Source organism: Agelaius tricolor, unplaced genomic scaffold (genome assembly GCF_023055355.1).
Source record: "Agelaius tricolor isolate 1412-34295 unplaced genomic scaffold, bAgeTri1.0.p SCAF_156, whole genome shotgun sequence".
NCBI lineage: Eukaryota > Metazoa > Chordata > Aves > Passeriformes > Icteridae > Agelaius > Agelaius tricolor.
The window spans coordinates 17,914-34,414 of NW_027269416.1; the positions used below are offsets into that span (position 1 = coordinate 17,914).

At 51.7% G+C, this 16,501-nt stretch overlaps 2 protein-coding genes across 3 annotated transcripts in view; both read right to left on the reverse strand.

Moving 5' to 3' along the window:
- LOC139586958 (TBC1 domain family member 17-like) overlaps positions 1 to 14,459 on the reverse strand; it is a 28,959-nt gene extending 14,500 nt beyond the window's left edge. Inside the window, exons 1-8 of one of the 2 annotated variants that reach the window (XM_071420701.1) lie at positions 14,433 to 14,459; positions 12,352 to 12,447; positions 11,262 to 11,324; positions 6,803 to 6,986; positions 4,688 to 4,769; positions 3,219 to 3,338; positions 2,009 to 2,116; positions 892 to 1,052 (exon numbers count right to left, since the gene is read on the reverse strand). In XM_071420701.1, the coding sequence (XP_071276802.1) occupies positions 892 to 1,052; positions 2,009 to 2,116; positions 3,219 to 3,338; positions 4,688 to 4,769; positions 6,803 to 6,986; positions 11,262 to 11,304 (698 nt within the window). In that variant the 5' untranslated portion in view covers positions 11,305 to 11,324; positions 12,352 to 12,447; positions 14,433 to 14,459. The remainder of the gene's footprint in view (positions 1 to 891; positions 1,053 to 2,008; positions 2,117 to 3,218; positions 3,339 to 4,687; positions 4,770 to 6,802; positions 6,987 to 11,261; positions 11,325 to 12,351; positions 12,448 to 14,432) is intronic. The other variant, XM_071420700.1, reaches the window with a different exon arrangement.
- Positions 14,460 to 16,450: 1,991 nt separating this feature from the next.
- Positions 16,451 to 16,501, reverse strand: part of NOSIP (nitric oxide synthase interacting protein) — a 9,076-nt gene continuing 9,025 nt past the window's right edge. The window contains exon 8 of the mRNA XM_071420702.1: positions 16,451 to 16,457. Coding sequence (XP_071276803.1) covers positions 16,451 to 16,457 — 7 coding nt within the window. The remainder of the gene's footprint in view (positions 16,458 to 16,501) is intronic.

Below are 16,501 nucleotides of genomic sequence, written 5' to 3' on the forward strand. Positions count from 1 at the left end.
GACCCCCCAAAAACCCAAAACCACCCCAACCCCACCTTTTGGAACCCCAAAAACCACCCCAAAGACCCCAAAACCACCCCAAAACCCCATTTGGACACCCCAAAACCACCCCTGGCATCCAAACTCACCCCAAAACCACCCCAAAAACCACCCCAAAACCCCATTTTTGACACCCCAAAACCACCCCAAATCCCCATTTTGGACACCCCAACACACCCCTAAAATCATCCCAAAACCCCATTTGGACACCCCAAAACCCCCCAGAAACCCCAAAACTACCCCAACCCCAGCTTTTGGCACCCCAAACTCACCCCAAGGACCCCAAAACCACCCCAAAACCCCACCTTTTGGCACCCCAAAACCACCCCAAAACCACCCCAAAACCACCCTGGACACCCCAAAACCACCCCAAGGACCTCAAAACCACCCCAAAACCACCCCAAATCTCCATTTTGGACACCCCAAAATCCCAAAACCACCCCAAAAACCACCCCAATCCCACCTTTTGGCACCCCAAAAACCACACCAAAACCACCCCAAAGACCCCAAAACCACCCCAAAAACCACCCTAAAACCACCCCAAAACCACCCCAACCCCACCTTTTAGCACCCCAAAACCACCCCAAAACCCCATTTGGACACCCCAAACACCCCTAAAACCACCCCTGGCACCCCAAAACCCAACCCCAAACCCCCCAAACACCCCAAAACCACCCCAAAATCCCAAAACCACCCCAAAACCACCCCAAAACCCCACCTTTTAGCACCCCAAAAACCACCCCAAAACCACACCAAAATCCCAAAACCACCCCAAAACCCCATTTAGGACACCCCAAACACCCCAAAAACCACCCTGGACACCCCAAAATCCCCAACCCCCCCCAGTCTCACCTGCGGGCCCGGGCGGGGTCCGGGGTCCCCTCAGAGCCCTCGGGGGTCCCTGGGGTCCCTTTTGGGGTCCCTGGGGTCCCTTTTGGGGTCCCTGGGGTCCCTTTTGGGGTCAGCCCCAGTAGGAAGGGCCAGGCCTGGGCACGGAGCTCGGGGCTCACGCCCTGAGGGGATTTGGGGACAATTTAGGGGATTTGGGGACATTTTGGGGACATTTTGGGGACAGTTTGGGGGATCTGGGGACACTTCAGGGGATTTGGGGGCGTTTTGGGGACACTTTAGGGGATCTGGGGACAGTTCAGGGGATTTGGGGACATTTTGGGGACAGTTCAGGGGATTTGGGGGCATTTTGGGGACACTTTAGGGGATTTGGGGACATTTTGGGGGATTTGGGGACGTTTGGGGACAGTTTAGGGGATTTGGGGGCGTTTTGGGGGGATTTGGGATTTTTTTGGGGCATTTATGGGGGGGATTTGGGGGAGACTTGGGATTTTTTTGGGGGACAGTTTAGGGGATTTGGGGACATTTTGGGGACACTTTGGGGACATTTTGGGGACATTTGGGGATATCTTTGGGGGGGATTTGGGGGCATTTATGGGGGATTTGGGAGCTTTTGGGGACATTTCGGGACTTTTGAGGGATTCGGGGACATTTTGGGGACATTTTGGGGACATTTTGGGGACATTTGAGGAAGAGTTGGGATTTTTTGAGGGGACATTTTGGGAGAGATTTGGGGACATTTTGGGGGGGATTTGGGATTTTTTTGGGGGGGCAGTTTAGGGGATTTGGGGCCATTTTGGGGCCATTTTGGGGACTTTTCGACAAGATTTAGGTGAGATTTGGGACTTATTGGGGACATTTTGGGGAAGATTTGTGATTTTTTTGGGGACGTTTTTGGAGGATTTGGGACCATTTTGGGGACATTTGAGGAGGATTTGGGGTTTTTTGGGCACATTTGGGGCCATTTTGGGGACTTTTTGAGGAGATTTTGGGATTTTTTGGGGACATTTGGGGTCAGTTTTTGGTGCCCGCCCCAATGGCCACGCCCACCCCGACGACCCCACCCACACAACGGCACCGCCCACCCATGGCCACGCCCCCTCGAGACCACGCCCCTCACCCCACGGAAGATTCGCTCCCGCAGCTCCTCCGGGCTCAGGCCCCGCCCCCAATCGGCGCGAGCCAATGGCGGGCCCCGAACGGGGCAGGGGCGGGGCGCCAACGTCACCTGCGAAAAGGGGCGGGGCATAGCAAGCCACGCCCACATGAAAAACCCCCACCCCTAAAATGCCTCAAAATCCCCCCAAAAATCACCTTAAAAATCCTCAAAATCCGCCCCAAATCCTCCTAAAAATTCCTCCAAATCCCAAAAATCGCCCCCAAAATTCCCCAAATCCCCACAAATCCGCCCCAAAATTCCCCCCAAAGCACCCAAACCACCCCAATCCCCTCCAAACTCCCTGAAAACCCCAAAATTCCCTAAAACCACCCCAAAACCACCCCCAACATTCACTCAAAACCTGAAAGTCCCAAAATTCCTTTAAACCACCCCAAAACTCGCCCGAATCTGCCCAGAACCTCCCCAAAATCGCCCCAAATGCCCCCCAAAAATCCCTCAAAACCCCAAAATCCCCCCGAAAATCCAAAATTCCCCCCAAAAATCCCAAATTCCCCAAAATCGCCCCAAATGTCCCCTTAAAACCCCAAAATCCCCCACAAAACCCCCTGAAAATCCAAAATTCCCCCCAAAAATCCCAAATTCCCCAAAATCGCCCCAAATGCCCCCCAAAAATCCCTCGAAACCTCAAAACTCCCCGAAAATCTAAAATTCCCCCCAAAAATCCCAAATTCCCCCGAATCGCCCCAAATGCCCCCTAAAAATCCCTCGAAAATCCAAAATTCCCCCGAAAATCCCAAATTCCCCAAAATTGCCCCAAAATCCCCCCTAAAACCCCCAAAAATCCAAAATTCCCCCGAAAATCCAAAATTCCCCCAAATCGCCCCAAATGCCCCCTTAAAACCCCAAAATCCCCCCCAAAACCCCCTGAAAATCCAAAATTCCCCCCAAAAATCCAAAATTCCCCCCCAAATCCCCCCCAAAAATTCCAAAATTTCCCCCCAAATCCCCCCCAAAACCACCCCAAAATCCCCCCCAAGCCCCCCCAAATCCAAAATTCCCCCCCAAATCCCCCCAAAACCCAAAAAATCCCCCCAAAAATCCAAAATCCCCCCCAAAACCCCCGTCAAGCCCCGCCCCACCCCGTTAGGCCCCGCCCCTGTTAAGCCCCGCCCCCGTTAGGCCCCGCCCCCGTTAGGCCCCGCCCACTCACGCAGCTGAGCAGCTCGAACGGGGGCTCCGGCTCCGCCCCCTCCGCCCCCCGGGGCCCCCCCAGGAGGCGCCCGAGCCCCCCCAGGCTGAGCCCCCCCAGCCCCGGGGCCTGCAGGAGCCGCTGGGGGGGAAAAGAGACCAAAATCAGACAAAATTACCCCAAAATCAGCCCAAAATCAACCCCAAAATCAGCCAAATTCAGCCCAAAATGAACCCCAAAATGAGCCCAAAATCAACCCCAAAATCAGCCAAATTCACCCCAAAATCAACCCCAAAATCAGCCCAAAATCAACCCCAAAATCAGCCAAATTCAGCCAAAATGAACCCCAAAATCAGCCAAATTCACACCAAAATCAGCCCAAAATGAACCCCAAAATCCGCCAAAATCACACCAAAATGAGGCCCAAAATCAGGCAAATTCACACCAAAATCAGCCCAAAATGAACCCCAAAATGAGCCCAAATCACCCCAAAATCAGCCCCAAAATCAGCCAAAATCAGCCCCAAAATGGGCCCCAAATCAGCCCAAAATGAGACCCAAAATGAATCCCCAAATCAGCCAAATTCGCACCAAAAACAACCCCAAAATGAACCCCAAAATCAGCCCCAAAATGAGCCCTAAATTCAACCCAAAATGAACCCCAAAATGAACCCCAAAATCAGCCAAATTCATACCAAAATGAGACCCAAAACCAGCCAAATTCAGCCCAAAATGAACCTCAAAATCAGCCAAATTCAGCCCAAAATCAACCCCAAATGAACCCCAAAATGAGCCCCAAAATCAGCCAAATTCACCCCAAAATGAACCCCAAAATGAGCCCAAAATCACCCCCAAATTCAGCCAAAATGAACCCAAAATGAACCCAAAATGAACCCCAAAATCAGCCCCAAAATCAGCCAAATTCAGCCCAAAATGGGCCCCAAAATGAACCCCAAAATCAGCCCCAAAACCAGCCCAAAATGAACCCCCAAATCAGCCAAATTCACACCAAAATGGGCCCCAAAATCAGCCAAATTCACACCAAAATGAACCCCAAAATGAGCCCCAAAATGAACCCCAAAATCAGCCCAAAATCAACCCCAAAATCACCCCAAAATGAGCCTAAAATCACCCCAAAATGAACCCCAAAATCAGCCAAATTCACCCCAAATTCACCCCAAAATGAACCCCAAAATCACCTCTGAAACAGCCCAAAATCCCCCCAAAATCACCCCCAAAATCCCCCCAAAATTAACCCCAAACCCCCCCAAAATTTCCCCTCCCCCCAGACTTCAGAATCCCCGATTTTGGGGTCCCCCCCACATTTAGGGTCCCCCCAAATTTTGGGGTCCCGCACCTTTAAGCCCCCCCCATATTTTGGGGACCCCCCCCATATTTTGGGGACCCTCCCATATTTTAGGACCACCCCCCCCCATATTTTGGGACCCCCCCCATATTTTGGGGACCCCCCCCATATTTTGGGGTGCTCACAGTGACCAGGCCGGGCTCTGGGGGGGGCTCGGGGGGGTCCTCGGGGGTCACCACCAGCAACAAACGGGGGTCCCGGGGACACCTGGAATGGGGAGGGGACCCCAAATTGGGGAGGGGTCCCTAAAATGGGGAGGGGGCTCAGAAATGGGGAGGGGTCCCGGGGACACCTGGAATGGGGAGGGGACCCCGAAATTGGGAGGGGACCCCAAAAATGGGGAGGGGGCTCAGAAAATGGGGAGGGGTCCCCAAAAATGGGGAGGGGACCCAAAAATGAGGAAGGTTCCCAAAAATGGGGAGGGGTCCCTAAATTGGGGAGGGGGCCCCAAATGGGGAGGGGTCCCCGAAAATGGGGAGGGGTCCCAGGGGTCCCAGGGGCACCTGGAATGGGGAGGGGACCCCAAAAAATGGGGAGGGGTCCCTAAAAATGGGGAGGGGTCCCTAAAATGGGGAGGGGTCCCTAAAATGGGGAGGGGGCCCCAAAATGGGGAGGGGTCCCAGGGGTCCCAGGGGCACCTGGAATGGGGAGGGGACCCCAAAAATGAGGAAGGTTCCCAAAAATGGGGAGGGGTCCCTAAAACTGGGGAGGGGTCCAAAAATTGGGGAGGGTCCCCAAAATTGGGGAGGGGGCTCTGAAAATGGGGAGGGGTCCCCAAAATTGGGGAGGGGTCCCCAAAATGGGGAGGGGGCTCTGAAATTGGGGAGGGGTCCCCAAAAATGGGGAGGGGTCCCGGGGACACCTGGAATGGGGAGGGGACCCCAAAAAATGGGGAGGGGGCTCCGAAATTGGGGAGGGGTCCCCAAAATGGGGAGGGGTCCAAAAAAATGGGGAGGGGACCCCAAAAAATGGGGAGAGGGCCCCAAAATTGGGGAGGGGGTCCCCGAAATTTGGGAAGGGGGAGGGGAATTGGGGAGGGGTCCCCCAGAATTGGGGGGGGCTGGAATTTGGGGAGGGGTCTCTGGAATTGGGGGGATTTGGGGAATTTTTGGGATTTTTTGGGGGGGAATTTTTGGGATTTTTTGGGGTTTTTTGGGGGGGAATTTTTGGGATTTTTTGGGGGGGAATTTTTGGGATTTTTTGGGGGGGAATTTTGGGGTTTTGGGGGAGGATTTTGGGGAAATTTTGGGATTTTTGGGGATTTTGGGGGGGATTTTTTAGATTTTTAGGGGGGGAATTTTTGGGTTTTTTGGGGGGTTTTTGGGGGCGATTTTGGGGAATTTTTTGGGATTTCTTGGGGATTTGGGGGGGGGGAATTTTTGGGATTTTTGGGGGATTTTGGGGTGGTTTTTTGGTTTTTTTTTGGGGAGTTTTTTTTGGGGGGGTTTTGGGGATTTTGGGGTGGTTTTTTTTGGGTGTTTTTTCGGCATTAAGGAGGAATTCCAGGGCGATTTTGGGGTGGGTTTTTGGGTGTTTTTTTGGCGATTTTGGGGTGGTTTTTTGAGGAATTTTTTGGGGATTTTGGGGTGTTTTTTGGGGGGATTTTTGGCGATTTTGGGGTGGTTTTTTGGTGTTTTTTTGGGTTTTTTTGGGGGGGATTTTTGGGTGGTTTTTTGGGTGTTTTCTGGGGGTTTTTGGGGTGGTTTTTTGGGGGATTTTTTGGCGATTTTGGGGTGATTTTTCGGGTGTTTTTGGGGTTTTTGGGGTGGTTTTGGGGGGGGATTTTTGGGGATTTTGGGGTGGTTTTTTGGGGGAATTTTTGGGGATTTTGGGGTGGTTTTTTGGGGGATTTTTGGGCCATTTTGGGGTGGTTTTTTGGGGGTTTTTGGGGTGGTTTTTTGGGTGTTTTTTGGGGGATTTTTGGGCCATTTTGGGGTGGTTTTTTGGGGGGATTTTTGGGGATTTTTGGGTGGTTTTTAGGCGATTTTGGGGTGGTTTTTTGAGGGATTTTTTGGGGATTTTGGGGTGGTTTTTTGGGGATTTTGGGGTGGTTTTTCGGGTGTTTTTTGGGGTGGTTTTTTGGGGGGATTTTTGGGTGTTTTTTGGGCGATTTTCGGGTGTTTTTTGGGGGTATTTTTGGGGATTTTGGGGTGGTTTTTTGTGGGATTTTTTTTGGATTTTGGGGTGTTTTTTGGGGTGTTTTTCAGGTGTTTTTTGGTGTTTTTTGGGCTGTCACTCACGCTCTCAGCCGCGCCCCCAGCAGCCGCCGCAGTTTCCGGAGCCCCCCCCGGGGCAGGAGCAGGGGGGGCGGGCAGGGCCCCCCCCCCCGGGGCAGCAGCACCAGAACGGGGGGGCCCAGCCCGGGGGGGCCCCGGCGCAGCCCCCGCAGCTCCCCCAGGCTCAGCCAGAACCCCTCGGCCCAGGCTGGAAGGAAATACCCAAAATGCCCTGAAATCAACCCAAAATAGTGCCAGAAATGACCCCAAAATAATTCCCAAAATGCGCTGAAATCCACCCAAAATAATGGCAGAAATGACCCCAAAATAATCCCCAAAATGCCCTGAAATCAACCCAAAATAGTGCCAGAAATGCCCTGAAATCCACCCAGAATAGTGCCAGAAATTCACCCAAAATACCCTGAAATCAACCCAAAATAGTGCCAGAAATTCACCCAAAATAATCCCCAAAACGCCCTGAAATCCACCCAAAATAATGGCAGAAATGACCCCAAAATAATCCCCAAAATGTCCTGAAATCAACCCAAAATAGTGCCCAAAATGCCCTGAAATCAACCCAAAATAATGGCAAAAATGACCCCAAAATAATCCCCAAAACGCCCTGAAATCAACCCAAAATAGTGCCAGAAATTCACCCAAAATAATGCCAGAAATACCCTGAAATCAACCCAAAATAATGGCAAAAATGACCCCAAAATACTCTGAAATCAACCCAAAATAATGGCAGAAATTCACCCAAAACGCCCTGAAATCAACCCAAAATAGTGCCAGAAATTCACCCAAAATAATCCCCAAAATGCCCTGAAATCAACCCAAAATAACGGCAAAAATACCCTGAAATCAACCCAAAATAGTGCCAGAAATACCCTGAAATGAACCCAAAATAATGCCAAAAATATCCTGAAATTACCCCAAAATAATGCAAAAAATTCACCCAAAATAATGCCAAAAATATCCTGAAATCAACCCAAAATAGTGCCAGAAATTCACCCAAAATAATCCCCAAAATACCCTGAAATCAACCCAAAATAATGGCAAAAATGAACCCAAAATAATCCCCAAAATACCCTGAAATGAACCCAAAATAATGGCAAAAATATCCTGAAATGAACCCAAAATAATGCCAAAAATTCACTCAAAATAATCCCCAAAAAATCCTGAAATGAACCCAAAATAATGGCAAAAATACCCTGAAATCAACCCAAAATAAGGCCAAAATAATCACCCAAAATGTCCTGAAATGAACCCAAGATAATGCCAGAAATCCACCCAAAATATTGCCAAAAATTCACCCAAAATCAACCCCAAAATCCCCTTAAATCAACCCAGAATAAGGCCAAAAATTAACCCAAAATACCCTGAAATGAACCCAAAATAGTGCCAGAAATTCACCCAAAATAATCCCCAAAATACCAGGAAATCAACCCAAAATAATGCCAGAAATGAACCCAAAATAATGCCAAAAATTCACCCAAAATAATCCCCAAAATACCCTGAAATTCACCCAAAATAATGCAAAAAATACCCTGAAATGAACCCAAAATAATGCCAAAAATTCACCCAAAATGTCCTGAAATGAACCCAAAATAATGCGAAAAATTCACCCAAAATATCCTGAAATGAACCCAAAATAATGCCAAAAATTCACCCAACCATGCCCCAAAAACCCCACAGAAATGACCCAAAATCCACCCCCAAAATCCCCCCAGAAAACCTCAAAAATCCCCCCCAAAACCCTCAAAAATCACCCAAAATAACCCCAAAATTTGCCTCAAAAATCCCCCAAAATAACCCCAAAGATCTCCCGCCAAAAATCCCAAAATCATCACCAAAAACCCCAAAAAATCACCCAAAATAACCCCAAAATTTACCTCAAAAATCCCAAAAATTCACTCAAAATAACCCCAAAGATCTCCCGCCAAAAATCCCAAAATCACCACCAAAAAATGCCCCAATTTTTGCCCAATTTTCCCCAATTTTCCCCAATTTGCCCAAAATCCCCGTTTTTTCCCCCCATTTTGCCCAAAATCCCCATTTTTTCCCCCAATTTGCCCAAAATCCCCGTTTTTTCCCCCATTTTCCCCAATTTTCCCAAAATCCCCCTTTTCCCCCAATTTTCCCCAAATCCCCATTTTCCCCCATTTTTCCCAAAATCCCCATTTTTCCCCAATTTTCCCCAATTTCCCCAAAATCCCCGTTTTTGCCCCAATTTACCCAAAATCCCCGGTTTTTGCCCCATTTCCCCATTTGCCAAAAATCCCCGTTTTTTGCCCCAATTTCCCCCATTTTGCCCAAAATCCCGGTTTTTTTCCCCCATTTTTCCCAAAATCCCGTTTTTTTTCCCCCATTTTGCCCAAAATCACGTTTTTTTTTTCCCAATTTTCCCAAAATCCCGTTTTTTCCCCCATTTTGCCCAAAATCCCGGGTTTTTTCCCCCATTTTTCCCAAAATCCCGGTTTTTTCCCCCATTTTTCCCAAAATCCCGGGTTTTTTCCCCATTTTTCCCAAAATCCCGTTTTTTCCCCCATTTTGCCCAAAATCCCCGTTTTTTGCTCCAATTTCCCCCATTTTGCCCAAAATCCCGGTTTTTTCCCCAATTTTTCCCAAAATCCCCGTTTTTTCCCCCATTTTTCCCAAAATCCCGGTTTTTCCCCAATTTTCCCAAAATCCCGGTTTTTTGCCCCAATTTCCCCATTTTGCCCAAAATCACGTTTTTTCCCCCAGTTTTCCCAAAATCCCCATTTTTTGCCCCAATTTCCCCCATTTTCCCAAAATCCCGTTTTTTCCCTCATTTTTCCCAAAATCCTGTTTTTTCCCCCAATTTTCCCAAAATCCCCGTTTTTTGCCCAATTTCCCCCATTTTGCCCAAAATCCCCGTTTTTTGCCCCAATTTCCCCCAATTTGCCCAATTTCCCCAATTTTTCCCAAAATCCCCATTTTTTTCCCCATTTTCCCCAAAATCCCGTTTTTTTGCCCCATTTCCCCAAAATCCCTGGTTTTTCCCAAAATCCCGTTTTTTTCCCCCAATTTGCCCAAAATCCCGTTTTTTTGCCCCAATTTCCCCCAATTTTCCCAAAATCCCGTTTTTTTTTTCCCCATTTTTCCCAAAATCCCGTTTTTTTTTCCCCAATTTTCCCAAAATCCCGGTTTTTTTTCCCCAATTTTCCCAAAATCCCGGTTTTTTGCCCCATTTTGTTACCGTGGCGGGGCCGGGCCCGGGGGGGGCTCAGCACGGCCCAGTCGGGGCTCAAAGCCGGGGGTCAGGGGGGTCCTGGGAAATTGGGGCAAAATTGGGAGAATTTGGGCAAAAATGGGGAAATTTGGGATTTTGGGGGAAATTTGGGCAAAATTGGGGAAAATTTGGGGCAAAATTGGGGGAAATTTTGGGGCAAAATTGGGGAAATTGGGGGGAAAAATGGGGGAAATTGGGGCAAAATTGGGGGAAATTTGGGGCAAAATTGGGGAAATTTGGGGGCAAATTTCGGGAAATTTGGGATTTTGGGGGGAATTTTAGGGAAATTTGGGGGGGGGGTTGGGGGAGGTTTTGGGGGAAATTTGGGGGATTTGGGGATTTTTGGGGGGGAGATTTTGGGAAAGTTTGGGGGATTTTGGGGGAAATTTGAGGATTTTGGGGGGGGTTGGGAAAATTTGGGGGATTTGGGGATTTTTGGGGGGATTTTTGGGAGGGATTTTGGGGACATTTGTGGGAAAATTTGGGGGATTTTTGGGTCATTTTTTGGGTTTTTTTGGGGGTGATTTTGGGGGTTTTTGGTGGATTTCTGGGGGGTTTTTTGGGTGATTTTTAGGTGATTTTGGGGGGGATTTTTGGGTCATTTTTGGGGGTTTTTTGGGTGATTTTGGGGGTGATTTGGGGGTTTTTTTGGGGTGATTTTTTGGGTTTTTTGGTGGATTTCTGGGGGTTTTTTTGGGTGATTTTTTAGGTGATTTTTGGGGATTTTCGGGGGATTTTTGGGGTTTTTTTGGGGGGGATTTTTGGGGTTTCGGGGGTGATTTTTGGGTTTTTTGGGGGGTGATTTTTGGGGTTTTTTGGGGGTGATTTTTAGGTGATTTTTGGGGGGTGATTTTTGGGGTTTTTTGGTGGATTTCTGGGGGGTTTTTTGGGTGATTTTTTAGGTGATTTTGGGGTCATTTTTGGGGGTTTTTTGGGTGATTTGGGGCTTTTTTGGGGGGATTTTGGGGGATTTTTGGGTCATTTTTGGGGGATTTTGGGGGGATTTTGGGGGTGATTTTTTAGGTGATTTTTTGGGGATTTTCGGGGAATTGTTGGGGGTTTTTGGGGGTGATTTTTGGGTCATTTTTGGGGTTTTTTTGGGTGATTTTTTAGGTGATTTTCGGGGGATTTTTGGGGGTTTTTGGGGGTGATTTTTGAGTCATTTTTGGGGGTTTTTTGGGTGATTTTTGGGGTTTTTTTTGGGGTGATTTTGGGGTTTTTGGCTCTCACCTCCTCCCCGGGTGGGTCCCAGTTCCTCTCCAGGGGTTCCCATTGCAGCACCAGGTCCTGGGCCTGAGAAACCAGTACAGACCAGTACGGACCAGTATGGACCAGTACGGACCAGTATGGACCAGTACAGACCAGTATGGACCAGTATGGACCAGTATGGACCAGTACGGACCAGTACGGACCAGTGCAGACCAGTACAGACCAGTACGGACCAGTATGGACCAGTACGGACCAGTACGGACCAGTATGGACCAGTACGGACCAGTATGGACCAGTACGGACCAGTATAGACCAGTATGGACCAGTACGGACCAGTATGGACCAGTACGGACCAGTATAGACCAGTATGGACCAGTATGGACTGGTATAAACCAGTACGGACCAGTAAGGACCAGTATGGACCAGTATAGACCAGTATGGACCAGTACAGACCAGTGGTTACCCTTCCCAGTCCCTCCCAGTTGATCCCAGTTTGATCCCAGTCCCATCCCAGTATAACCCAGTTTATCCCAGTCCCCTTTTAACCCCTCCCAGTCCCTCCCAGTTTATCCCAGTCCCTCCCAGTTTATCCCAATCCCATCCCAGTCCCCCCCAGTACCCCCAGTTTGGTTCCCAGTTTGGTTCCCAGTATATCCCAGTCCCTCCCAGTCCATCCCAGTTCCCTCCCAGTTCATCCCAGTCCCTCCCAGTCCCCCTTTAACCCCTCCCAGTCCCTCCCAGTTTATCCCAGTATCCCCAGTTTGGTTCCCAGTCCACCCCAGTAAATCCCAGTCTCCTCCCAGTTTGGTTCCCAGTCCCTCCCAGTCCCCCTTTAACCCCTCCCAGTCCCTTCCAGTATCCCCAGTTTGGTTCCCAGTTTGGTTCCCAGTATATCCCAGTCCCTCCCAGTCCCTCCAGTATTCCCAGTTTGGTTCCCAGTCCCTCCCAGTTTATCCCAGTCCATTCCCAGTCCATTCCCAGTCCCTCCCAGTTTATCCCAGTTTACCCCAGTTTATCCCAGTCCCTCCCAGTTTACCCCAGTTTATCCCAGTTTACCCCAGTTTATCCCAGTCCCTCCCAGTTTACCCCAGTTTACCCCAGTTCCCCTCACCCGCTGCCACACCCGGAGTTGTCCCCTCAGGAGCCCCTCGGGGACGGACGGAGCCACGGACAGAGGGACAGAGACCCCGGGCAGGGACAGCAGCACCTGGGACAGGGACACCAATGTCACCACAGTGTCACCAGTGTCACCAATGTCACCATTGTGTCACCATTGTCACCATTGTGTCAGTGTCACTGTCACCAGTGTCACCCATGGACAGAGGGACAGAGGCCCCGGGCAGGGACAGCAGCACCTGGGACAGGGACAGGGACAGGACAGGGACACCAATGTCATTGTCACTGTCACCAATGTCACCATTGTGTCACTGTCTGTGTCACTGTCACCATTGTGTCACCATTGTGTCACTGTCACTGTCACTGTCACCAGTGTCACCCACAGACAGAGGGACAGAGACCCTGGGCAGGGACAGCAGCACCTGGGACAGGACAGGGGGACAGGACAGGGACACCAATGTCACCATTGTCACCAGAGTGTCACCATTGTGTCACTGTCACTGTCACCAGTGTCACCCAGAGACCCCGGGCAGGGACAGCAGCACCTGGGACAGGGACAGGGACAGGGGACAGGGACAGGGTCACCATTGTCACCATTGTGTCACTGTCATTGTCATTGTCACTGTCACCATTGTGTCACTGTCACCACTGTGTCACTGTCACCACTGTGTCACTGTCACTGTCACCGTTGTGTCACCAGGGGTCACCAGAGTGTCACTGTCACCATCAATTCACTGTCACTGTCATTGTCACCCAGGGGTCACCCAAAGATCACTGAGGGGTCACTGAGGGGTCACCATTGTGTCACTGTCACCGTTGTGTCACCATCACTGTGTCACTGTCACCGTTGTGTCATTGTCACCGCTGTGTCACCATCACTGTGTCACTGTCACCGTTGTGTCATTGTCACCATTGTGTCACCATCACTGTGTCACTGTCACCATTGTGTCACTGTCACCATTCCGTCATTGTCACTGTTGTGTCGCTGTCACCGCTGTGTCACTGTCACCAAGAGGTCACCGAGGGGTTACCAAGGGGTCAACGTCACTGTCATTGTCACCATTGTGTCACTGTCACCGTTGTGTCACCATCACTGTCACCGTCACGTCACCATTGCTGTCGCTGTCACCGTTGTTGTCACCATCGCTGTCACCATCACCGTGTCACTGTCACCATCACTGCCACCCCCGTGTCACCCCTGTCACTGCCACCTCTGTGTCACTGTCATTGTCACTGCCATTGCCACCACTGTGTCACCGTCACCGCCATTGTCACTGTGTCACTGTCACTGTCACTGTGTCACTGTCACTGTGTCACTGTCACTCCTGTGTCTGTCACTGTCACTGCCACCCCCGTGTCACCCTGTCACTGCCACTGTCACCATGTCACAATCATGCCACTGTCACTGTGCCACTGTCACTGTGTCACTGTCACCATCACCGTGTCACCATCACTGTCACCACCGTGTCAATCACCTCTCACTTTCCCTGTCACTGCCACCCCCCAATGCCACCTGTCACTGTCACCGTGCCACTGTCACTGCCACCATCACTGTCACCACTGTGTCACTGCCACCCGCCAATGTCCCTGTCACTGTCACCTGTAACTGTCACCCATCAGTGTCACTGTCACTGCCACCCCCACAATGTCCCTGTCCGTTGTCCCTGTCCCCTGTCCCCTGTCCCTGTCACCATCACTGTCCCCTGTCCCTGTCCCTGTCACCCCCACAATGTCACCTGTCCCTGTCCCCTGTCCCCTGTCCCTGTCACCATCACTGTCCCCTGTCCCTGTCCCTGTCCCTGTCACCCCCACAATGTCACCTGTCCCTGTCCCCTGTCCCCTGTCCCCGTCCCCGCCCCCCCCAGCGCGGTGTCACCCCCCCCCCCCCCCGGGGGGCAGGGGACAAAACCCCGGGGCGAATTTTGGGGGTCCCGGAGCGGATTCTGAGGGGTCCTGAGGAGAATTCGGGGGTCCCGCGGGGGTTTTGAGGGTCCCGGAGCGGATTTTGGGGGTCCCCGAGAGGGTTTTGAGGAGTTTTTGGGGGGATTTTGGGGGGTGGGGGAGGGGAGGCCTCACCCTCCCTCCCGCCGCCTCCTCCTCCATGGCCGCGCAACCGCTTCCGGCCGCGTGACCACGCCCACTTCCGGTTCCGCCCCGGCCCCACCGACCAATCAGAGCCGCGGGCTCACTCCCTCAAAACAGAAGCCACGCCTATTCCGGTGCATTAAGCCACGCCCACACATCGCAATAACCAATGGGTATCGCCTAATTAGCATAAGACACTCCCACTTCCGCACACGACCCCCCCAAACATCCCATTGGTTGTTCCCCGATTTGGCCCCGCCCATTCCGGCGCCGTGGCCCCGCCTCTTCCGCCGCCGCCATCTTGGGGGCGGCCCCGGGGCCGCCGAGCGGTTCCGGCGGTGCCGCGACCCCCCCCGGACCGGGACCCCGAAATTCCCTTTTCTAACCCCAAATTCCCCTTTTCTAACCCCAAATTCCCCTTTTCTAACCCCGAATTTCCCTATCTTAACCCAAATTTCCCCTTTTTACCCCCAAATCCTCTCCGGGATCCCCCAAAAACCCCTCGGGACCCCCAAAACTCCGCCCCGGAACCCCCAAATTTCCCTTTTTTCTCCCAAATCCCCGCGTGATCCCCTCGGGACCCCCCCCCAAACCTTCCCAGACCCCCGGGAACCCCAAAATCCCCCCGAGACCCCCCCAAACCCTCCCAAAACCCACTCAGGACACCCCAAAACCCCCCTGAAATCCCCCCCCAAACCCCCCCCCAAATCCCCCCAAATTTTCCCAACGCCCCCAAATCCCCACAACGCCCCCCCAAAATCCCCTTCCAATCCCCCAAGGACCGCCCAAACCCCCCCAAATCCCCTCAAATCTCCCCAAATTCCCCCCCCGAAATCCTCCTAAACCCCCCCAAATCCCCTAAACCCCCCCAAAACCCTTTAAAATCCCCCCCAAATTTTCCCAAATCTCCTCAACTGCCCCCAAATCCCTTTAAATTCCCCCCAAATCCCCCCAAATTTTCCCAAATCCCCTCAAACCCCCCAACCCCCCCGAATCCCTTTAATTTCCTCCCTTAATTTCCTTGAAAACCCTTTAAATTCACCTCAAATCCCCCTAAATTCTCCCAAATCCCCTAAATCCCCCCAAATCCCCCCAAACCACTTTAAATCCCCCCAAATCCCCATAAACACCCCCAATTCCCCCCTAAATTCTCCCCAAACCCCCCCAAACCCCCTTAAATCCCTCCCAATCACCCCTAAATTCCCCTAAACCCCCCCAAACCCTCCTAAATCCCCTCAAACCCCTTTAAATTCCCCCTAAATTCCCCCAAACCCCCCTAAATCCCCCCCAAATCCCCTCAAACCCCCCAAATCCCCCTTTAAATTCCCCCAAATCCCCCCAAACCCCTTTAACCCCCCCAAATCCCCCTAAATTTCCCCCAAATCCCCCTAAACTTCCCCCAAACCTCCCCAAATCCCCCTTTAAATCCCCCCTAAACCCCCCAAACCCCCCAAATTCCCCCCAAATCCCCCCAAATTCCCCCCAAACCTCCCTAAACCCCCCCAAATCCCCCTTTAAATTCCCCCCAAATCCCTTTTACCCCTCCCAAACCCCCCCAAATTTCCCCCAAACCCCTCGAACCCCTTTAAATCCCCCCTAAACCCCCCCAAACCCCTTTAACCCCCCCCAAATTTCCCCTTTAAATTCCCCCAAATCCCCCCAACCCCCCCCCCCCACCCCTTCCCTCACCCCCCAATTTCCCCTCCCCCCCCCCCCCCCATGTCCTCCCCTCCCCCTCCCCGTGCCCCTCCCCCCCCCTGGCTCTCCCTGGTCGCCGCTGCCGAGCGGCTCCGGGGGGGCCCCGGGGGTCCCGATCTGGCGATTTTGGGGCTCTGGGGGGGTCCCGGGGGGGTCCCGACCCTGCTCCAGCACGGCCCCGGCGCCCTGGGCGAGGCCACGCGGAAATTCCTGCCCCAGATCCTGCAGGAGCTGCTCAGAATGCCCCAAAATGCGCAAATTTCGCCCCAAAATATTCAATTTTCAGGCCAGAGCGCCTCCCTGAATTCGGGTCAAAATCTGCCCCAAAATTCTGAATTTTCACCCCAAAATTCTGAATTTTC